The sequence below is a fragment of the Syzygium oleosum genome, unplaced genomic scaffold (assembly GCF_021117445.2).
Source record: "Syzygium oleosum isolate NSW1041296 unplaced genomic scaffold, Sole_v2.1 Sole_v2.03, whole genome shotgun sequence".
NCBI lineage: Eukaryota > Viridiplantae > Streptophyta > Magnoliopsida > Myrtales > Myrtaceae > Syzygium > Syzygium oleosum.
The window spans coordinates 6,166,152-6,175,485 of record NW_026607487.1 but is presented as its reverse complement, the minus strand read 5'-3'; the positions used below and the strand labels follow the sequence as shown (position 1 = coordinate 6,175,485).

Genomic DNA, 9,334 nt, shown 5'->3' with positions numbered 1-9,334 from the left:
GGAAGCAAGATCATTATCACAACTCGTCACCTCGACATTGCTTTAATGGCCCGTGCTCGACCGATAACTCTCAAAGTGCTATCACCAGATGCTTGTATGACTTTGTTTGCATTTCATGCTCTTGGAGACCGAAATTTCGATGGTCGTACCGATCTTGAAGTATTAGGCCGGAAAATAGTAGAAAAATGCAAAGGTTTGCCATTAGCCGTGAAGGCATTGGCCGGGCTGCTACGTGCTAAAGTCAGTCCCCGTGAATGGGAAGCTGTATTGAATAGCAAGATTTGGGATCTACCGGAAGAAAGAATTAACATCCTTCCGGCTTTGAAACTTAGCTACCTCCATCTCCCTTCCTATTTGAGGAGATGTTTCGCTTACTTGTGCTATATTTCCCCAAGACTATGAAATCCAAGAGACGAGTTGATTCACTTGGTGGATTGCGAGAGGGCTTCGTTGAGGGAAAAGAAGGAAAGGACCGTTGGAATGCAGGTTTGAATTATTTTGACGAGCTAGTATCTAGATCGTTATTTCAAAATTCGAGTAGCAGTGAATTAAGATTCTTGATGCATGATCTTGTGAATGACCTGGCAAAGTTAGTGGCGGGTGCAACCCATTTTAGCTCGGGGAGCTTGAGTTTGAGCATGATAAAAAAATGCATCTTTAGCTCGTCATGCCTCATTCATTTCCAAGTATTCACATTGTACCGGAAAGATTCAAGATATATCATCAAATGAAGGGACTTAGGAGCTTCATATCGTTAAGGAAGCAATCTAGCCCTTATTCCTATTTGTCCCAGAAAGTGATATGTGACTTGTTGCAAGCATTGAAGTACTTGAGAGTGATTTCATTAAGTCACTACTGCATCGGAGAGGTACCAGATTGCATTGGCAAACTGAGGCACCTAAGGCACCTTAATCTGTCGTATACTAATATCAAAATGCTTCCAAAGTCAATTGTTGCATTGTACAATCTAGAGGCTTTGATGTTGCGGGGCTGTAATGAGCTTATCAAATTACCCGAAGATATGGAGAAACTGATCAATCTGAGATATCTCGATATTACCGACACTCCGAGCCTAATAGGGATGCCACTGAATATAGGTAATTTGGTAGGTCTTGAGATGTTGTCGAAGTTTGTAGTGGGAACGGAAAATGGCTCGAGATTGAAGGAGTTAAAAAATCTGGAGAACCTTAGAGGGGAATTATGCATCTCTGATTTGCATATGGTTCAAGAAGCCAGAGATGCCACGGATGCCAATTTATACACGAAGAAGGGAATATGCTGGTTAACCATGCAATGGTGTAGAGATTTTGAGAATTTCCGGGATGAAGAGCTTGAAGCAAAGGTCCTTGACTTACTTTGCCCTCACCAAAACCTTCAAATTCTCAAAATATTTTTTTATGGTGGCCTAGAATTCCCATCATGGTTAGGAAGTCCCCCACATGTTAACATAGTGCATTTACATTTACACGGGTGTCGTAGGGCCAAAACATTACCATCACTCGGGCAACTATCTTCGCTGAAAGAACTGTACATCGAAGGTCTAAATGCAATACGCAAGGTTGGATTTGAATTTTATGGAACTAGAAGTCCTTTTATGTCCTTAATAACTCTGGAATTCAAGGACATGCCATTATGGGAGGACTGGTCTCATTGGGTCGGCACTGAAGAAGTGGGAGTTTTGTTCCCTCGTCTTGAGCATCTCGTCATACAAGATTGCCCTATTTTGATCGGAAGATTGCCTAGTCAACTAAGCTCCCTCATAGAGCTTGAAATCAACTCCTGTCCTCGCATGGATGCCTCGCCCTCTATCACGAGCCTTCCATCTCTTGAGAAATTAGAGTTTGGAGGTTGTAATGAGGGGGTGCTGAAGAGTTTGGTGAACTTGACATCTCTAACCGCTCTTGTTGTAAAAGATGTTGCTAACCTAACTTGCTTAAGTCATGGGTTTACAAGCTCCTTGATCAAACTGGAGGAGTTGGAGATGAGAAGTTGTGAAAAGCTATTGTACTTGTGGCAAGACATAGATATAATTGGGAATCTTGCTTGCCTGAAGAGGTTAGTCGTCCATAATTGTTTGGAATTCATATATTTTGGGGCTGGAGAAGGAGATATAGAGCTGCCCATCAACCTCGAGACTATCATATTGACAAATTGCGTCAATTTAGAGAAGCTCCCAAGCAAAATGCATACCCTCTCCTCTCTTATAAACTTGATGGTCGGTAACTGTCCAAAACTCGTGTCTTTCCCCGAAACAGGTATACCAACATCGGTGATATCATTAAATGTCGAACGCTGCAATATGTTGCAATCTTTACCCAGAGGATTAAGTATTCATCCGGATGAACCAAGCAGTGGCAACAGCAGCAATAGCAATAACCGCATTGACATGACGTCTTGTCTGCAAGAGTTAACAATTGACGAATGCAATTCTCTACCAGCTTCTCTATTTAGCGAGGGTAGATTTTTACCTGCGACCCTCAAGACACTTGAGATTTCTTACTGCAATGGAGTGGAGTCGCTCGCGGAGATAAATGTAGATTGTCTTCGGTCGCTTCAAGAGATTGAAATTTGGTATTGCGAGAATTTGAGAAGTTTACCTCCGTGCCTGCACACACTATCCCATCTCACTTCCTTGGCATTGGTCAACTGTCCTGCACTGGAGCTAGAGTGCTTCCCTCCTCTTCCTCTCAGCATCTCGAGATTTTCTCTTTATAATTGTCCGAAGATAAAATCGTTACCTAATCAGTTGTATCAACTTCCATGTCTCCGTGAATTCGAAATTTCAGGGTGTGAGAGTATTGCGTGCTTTCCCCACGGAGGATTGCCGCCCCAGCTACAGGAACTTGAAGTAAGGGGATGCGGGAATATGAAGCAGCCGGTGAGGGAGTGGCTTACCCCCCTCACCTCCCTTCAATCTCTGCATATCGACGGCAGGGTGGGAGGAGTGGGAGAGGAGAAGGATCTTCGGCTTCCGCTCCCTTCCTCTCTGCTCGATCTCTGTATGCGGGACATGGGGAAGGTGGAAAGACTGTCCAGCAGTCTCCCTCCCTCTCTACAGATGTTATCGTTCAAAAATTGCCCGAAGCTGAGGGAGTTGCCCCAGGATGGCCTCCCTCCCTCCCTAAAGAATCTCTGGATCCGTGGATGTGGGATTCTGGTGGAGCGATGCAAGAAAGGGACCGGCCGCTATTGGCCCCTCATCCGCGAAATCCCGCTGGTTTCATTAACCGGTGATGACCCATCGGAGTCAATTACTTAAAAGGAGGATTCAGGCTCGAATGCTGTTATATGCGGGGAAGAGATTGGGGGAGGGGGGGGATTTTAATATTATCTGAGCTTTGGCTTCTTTTTTTGGAAAAGGGAATTCCGTATTTTAATTATTATTTTAGAAGATTTTAGTAGTAGTAAGCCTGAAGAAGCAGCAGCAGCTGCTTTTGGGCGTAACCATCACCATCCCAATCACCGCCTCTCTCCGCTCTCCTCCTCTCGATCTCGCGAAGATTTCGATGGCCCTTCGGGGTAAAAACCAGGTATTTGATTTCAACTCGCTGTCAATTTCTCTCCTCAGATTTGGTACCGGTTCCCCCCCTCTCCATTGAAATGCTTTCTTCCCCCCGTGATCTCATCGGTCCGGCACAAATTGTCGTGAAAAAATCCCGGGGATGTTGTCGACGGGCTGATTTTTTTTTTTATTTTTTATTTTGGCATTCCACCAGTTTTTCTGCGCTCCCTCATCCACCAATTCTTTTGTCATCGCTCATTACCCAAGATTCTCTCTCAATCCTGCTTGCCTTGCAGATTACACTGGAATTCCCATTGGTGAAGTTTGGTCGGTACCCTTTCCTTCGCCATCGCCGCCTCACCGGTATTTAAGTCTTAGGAGGAGAAGATGCTGGAGGGGTTGACCCTGGACGTGAGATTGCTCCTCATTGTAGAGACGAAGAAGAAGGGTCCATGCCACTGCAGCATAGCTTTCTTGTTAACATCTCGGACTTTCGTGGAAGCTTTTCCCTTGATCAGTTGGTTCTCGAATTACTCGCGGGGATCGAGGTATGTACGTGTTCTCTTTCCCTGTTCAATAAGTGTCTTGTTTTTCCCCGTGATGTTCGATCGGCTAGATGAATCTAAAATCTGGACATGATTTATGTGATGAATAAATAGCAAAGACAAAGTTTAAAAATGTTTGAAAGTTGCATCGCATCGAAAAAGGGTGGATCAAAACTTCAGGATGGATAGAGCAAAGTTCATGTTATGTTAATGGCAGTTAAGGTGCTTTAAATCATCTTTCCTGTTTTAGTCTGGACACTCCATTTGAACACATTTACTAAGTTGTGGAATGTATTCGACTATCTTCTCTGATTCTGATACGCGAAAATTACTCTGGCAGCATTCACCATAAGTGGAAGGAACTCGATATTAACTTTCTGTCTGCATCTACCGGTTCAAAGTACTTATTCCCACCCACGCAATCTTCTCATTTCTGAGCATACTGTGACGCACATCCAGATCTATGGGGGAAACAGATTTGTTGTGCCTCAACCCTTCCATTCCAGCATTTTACTCACCATCCAAGACTGAGGAATGGTTTAGTCGGTTTGAGTACAGACACAAATGAAGGCGTTTCGCGGACTGGTTAGCTCTCAATGAAATCTTTGCCCAAAGTTCATTTTGATAACTATTCATGTTCTGCTTCATGGATTCAAAGATGCATAGCTCTGGATTCAATCAACACTTTCTTTGGATGAAAGACTGTCCAGCAGTCTCCCTCCCTCTCTCAAGAGATTAAGGATCACTAATTGCCCGAAGCTGAGGGAGTTGCCCCAGGATGGCCTCCCTCCCTCCCTTGAAGAACTCTCGATCTTTGGATGCGAGATTCTGGAGGAGCGATGCAAGAAAGGGACCGGCCGCTATTGGCCCCTCATCCGCGAAATCCCGCTGGTCGTATTTGGCGATGATTACACATTGGAGTCAATTACTTAAAAGGGCGATTCAGACTCGAATGCTATTATATGCGGGGAATCGATAGGGGGGGTTTTAATATTATCTGAGCTTTGGCTTTTTTTGGGAAAAGGGGGTTCCGTATTTTAATTATTATTTTAGAAGATTTTAGCAGTAGTAAAGCTTGAAGAAGAAGCAGCTACTTTTGGGCGTATAGCCATCACCATCCCAATCACCGCCTCTCTCCGCTTCTTCTTCGGCTCTCCTCCTCTCGATGGCCCTTCGGGGTAAAAACCAGGTATTTGATTTCAACTCGCTGTCAAATTCTCTCCTCAGATTTGGCACCGGTTCCCCCCCTCTCCATTGAAATGCTTTCTTCCCCCCGTGATCTCATCGGTCCGGCGTAAATTGTCGTGAAAAAATCCCGGGGATGTTGTCGACCGGCTGATTTTTTTTATTTTTTTTTGCATTCCACCAGTTTTTCTGCGCTCCCTCATCCACCAATTCTTTTGTCATCGCCTCATTACCCAAGATTCTCTCTCAATCCTGCTTGCCTTGCAGATTACACTGGAATTCCCATTGGTGAAGTTTGGTCGGTACCCTTTCCTTCGCCATCGCCGCCTCACCGGTATTTAAGTCTTAGTAGGAGAAGATGCTGAAGGGGGTTGACCCTGGACGTGAGATTGCTCCTCATTGTAGAGATGAAGAAGAAGGGTACATGCCACTGCAGCCTAGCTTTCTTGTTAAGATCTCGGCTTTCGTGGAAGCTTTTCCGTGATCAGTTGGTTCTCGAATTACTCGCGGGGATCGGTATGTACGTGTTCTCTTTCCCTGTTCAATAAGTGTCTTGTTTTTCCCCGTGATGTTCGATCGGCTAGATGAATCTAAAATCTGGACATGATTTATGTGATGAATAAATAGCAAAGACGAAGTTTGAAAATGTTTGAAAGTTGGGTCTCATTGTAAAAGGGTAGCTCAGAAGTCAGAACTTCATATGGATAGAGCAAGTTCATGTCATGTTAATGGCAGTTAAGGTGCTTTGAATCCTCTTTCCTGTTTTATTCTGGACACTCCATTTGATCACATTTACTAAGTTGCGGAATGTACCCGACTAATTTCGCTAATATCTCTTATTCTGATATACGAAAATTACTATTGCGGCATTCACCAGAAGTGGAAGCAACTCAGTATTGACTTTCTGTCTGCATTTACAGATACAACATCGAGATCTATGGGGGAAACAGATTTATTGCACCTCAACCCTTCCGTTCCAGCATTTTACTCACCATCCAAGACTGAGGAATGGTTTAGTCGCTTTGAGTGCAGACACAAATGAAGGCGTTTTGCGTCCTGGATAGCACTCAATGAAATCTTTACCCATTGTTCATTTTGATAAGTATTCGTATTCTGCTTCATGGAATCAAAGATGGATAGCCCCGGAGTTGCTGGCTTTCTTGTTAACATCTCCACTTTGGTGAAAGCTTTTCCATGATTTTTTGTTGGTTCTCGAATTACTGGCAGGGATAGTGGTATGCCTGTGTTCTCTTTCCCTGTTCAATAAATGTCTTGTTTTTCCCCGGATGTTCGATCTGCTAGATGAATCTAAAGTCTGGACATGATTTATATGATGAATAAATAGCAAAGACGAGCTTGAAAAATGTTTGAAAGTTGCATTGCATCGAAGAAGTATGGCTCAGAACTTCAGGATGGATAGAGCAAGTTCATTTCATGTTAATGGGTACTCCAAATCCTCTTTCCTGTTTTAGTCTGGAAACTCCATTTGGACACATTTACTAAGTTGTGGAATGTACCTGACTAATTTCCCTTATATCTTTGATTCTGATATGCGAAAATTACTTTTGCAGCATTCACCAAAAGTGGAAGGAACTCGGTATTAACTTTCTGTCTGCATTTACAGAGACAACATCGAGATCTATGGGGGAAACAGATTTATTGCACCTCAACCCTTCCATTCCAGCATTTTACTCACCATCCAAGACTACGGAATGGTTTAGTCGCTTTGAGTGCAGACACAAATGAAGGCGTTTTGCGTCCTGGATAGCACTCAATGAAATCTTTGCCCATTGTTCATTTCGATAAGTATTCGTATTCTGCTTCATGGAATCAAAGATGCATAGCCCTGGAGTTGCTGGTTGGCAAAGTTTAAAGGGTGAGTAGATTTGTTTCTGCTTTTACTTTTGACTGGCTGTTTAAGAGGCGGGTAATGATCATGGGGAACAATCAGAATCCCAAAAGAATCTCTTCTGAAGGATTAGCAAATTGTCCGCATTCTACTTGTTTTGTTGAGATTCCAGCAAATTATCCGCATTCTATTTGTTCATTTCTAGCATTGTATCAAAACACATGCCAATGGTTCAAAATTTATGGTCTGTCATGTCGCTTGTTATCATTTACCTAGTTATCCCATTGACGTGATTATGTCCACATTCTGTTGTAAGTGTGTAAGGCTGCAGTTCTACGCAAGGGGAGTGTTAAGTTATACATTATATATACATTGTTTGGCGCGTTTCCTAACAGCTTAAGCTTTTAAAAAATGCATTTGTCTAATATGCAGCAATCTAATCAAACAGCATGATCAATCAGCCAACCCCAACCCTATGTTCTTGTTTGGTTCTTTCTTCTAGTTATTTTGGATGGTCTGAAAGACTTTTAGACAATCTCATAAATCATCAAATTACAACAAGATTTAAAGCTTGGACAGTTAAAAGCCGCTCATAGGCCGATGACCTTCAGCTTATTAATCTGTTATTTATAGTCTGGTTGACTATTAGTGTCAACTCTTTTTGCTGTCCAAGAAAGTAACTGAAATGGTTGAGCGAAACTATAGTGCTTTCCTTTGGATGGGAAATTCCGATGCCAAAGAGGGAGCAAAAGTTACATGGGACACTGTCTGTCTTCCTAAGCAGTTTGGAGGCTTGGCATTCGAAGACTGGATTTGGGAAATCTTGCTTGTATTTTGAAGTGTCTGTGAAGTATGTTGTTGAGATGTAGGTCTCTATGTTTTGACTTGTTGTATGGGGAGCATCTTGACTGTAAGCCGGATGCTGCTTATTATGCTTGGAAGAAGTTATTAAGAGTCCGGAAAACTTTGAATGCCATATTAGATATAGAGTGGGTAATGGAGATTATTTCTCTTTGGTATGACTTGTGGCACCATGCTTGGATCTCACCGGATCATTTCTCACGGAGAATAACTCATGACTCTTCTCTTCCTCTGCAGGCCAAAGTATCTGCTGTAATTTGTAACTCTCATTGGAAGTGGTCCGCTGCTAGGTCTGAAGAGTCGATTCCCTTCCAAGCTGCAGTTTGTGGTGTGATTTTCCCAGTTCCTCAGCTGCAGACAAAGTAGTATGAACAGCTTCTTTAAATGGTTGCCTTAACTCTTTTGTTGCTTGGGAAATTGTCAGAAATAAGAGTGCCAATGTTGACTGGCACAAACTTGTGTGGTCCTCCCCTAATGTGCCAAGATCTGGCTTTATTTCTTGTTTAGTCATATGCGTGATAAACTCCCCCCCTTTGAGAGGATTAACAGTTCTTCTGTTGGGAGAACAAGATCTCTCTACTTGTTCTGTAATCTAAGCATTGAATCTCGCTCTCATATAATTTTGGAGTGGAGTTTCTCTAATGAAGAACAGAGGAAGGTCTTAATTCTGTCAAACTAATCATTGAATCTCACTATCATCTAGTTCTCGACCTTTAATGTAATCAACATTGTCGAGTTCTCTCTTAAGCATAGTTTTGAGTGTTGCCTTGGTCTCAAAATAAGATTGGCACCAATAAGCATTGTAGGTTGTGTCTTGCTTGGAATCTAAGTTTGTGAAAACTATCTAGCTAGAGTAAGGTTTGTTTGAGATTGTGCTTATTATCGTTTATTGTTGTGTAAAGTTGCAGTGTTTTGCTCTGAAAACTATCCAGTGACAGCAGACAGATGTCAACTTCAACCCTCCTCTTTTCGGGTCCAATTTTCATGAGGTCTAGGTACTGACCTTTGCATTTCTCCAGATAGTTATTGGAGGAAGAAGCACAATCGATGAAAAGGAGTTGTTATAAGATTAAAACGAGAAATGTATATTGACTAAGATTCCAAGAGAGACTTAACAACAATTTTTTTTGGCATTCATGGTAATTTCACTCGGTTACATCCGTAGGAAATTCAACCTCTAAATTTGGACTTTTTCTTGTAGATATTCGCCATAATATCATCATCATTTCAAAAAAGGAATTATTTGGAATGGTCGATGGTGTTTGTGCTTCGGACTTTACTTGTCAAAGCAAATTTGCTGATGAAGACCTCTTCCAAGAAGCAGCCCCAGTCTTTGACAAGAATATCCAACTCATGAAGCCCTTTTCTCCTTTTGCCTATTTCTTTAGTACC

General features: G+C 42.5%; 1 protein-coding gene, 1 long non-coding RNA gene and 1 pseudogene across 2 annotated transcripts; all 3 read left to right on the top strand.

Annotated features, from left to right (window-relative positions):
- The first annotated feature begins 672 nt into the window (after positions 1-672).
- Positions 673-3,302, top strand: LOC130137660 (putative disease resistance protein At3g14460). Its single transcript, XM_056309445.1, has one exon. The coding sequence runs from the start codon at positions 728-730 to the stop codon at positions 3,257-3,259; it is 2,532 nt and encodes an 843-aa protein (XP_056165420.1). The 5' UTR covers positions 673-727; the 3' UTR covers positions 3,260-3,302.
- Positions 3,303-3,318: 16 nt separating this feature from the next.
- On the top strand, positions 3,319-4,717 carry LOC130137661 (uncharacterized). Its single transcript, XR_008816023.1, has 3 exons — positions 3,319-3,530; positions 3,799-4,050; positions 4,388-4,717. It is a non-coding gene; the product is annotated as an uncharacterized LOC130137661 (long non-coding RNA).
- Positions 4,718-5,639: 922 nt separating this feature from the next.
- Positions 5,640-8,704, top strand: LOC115667780 (uncharacterized; annotated as a pseudogene).
- Positions 8,705-9,334: the final 630 nt, after the last annotated feature.

Excerpts from the sequence above, each read along its gene's own strand:
- LOC130137660 (XM_056309445.1), top strand. The coding sequence starts at position 728 with ATGAAGGGACTTAGGAGCTTCATATCGTTAAGGAAGCAATCTAGCCCT.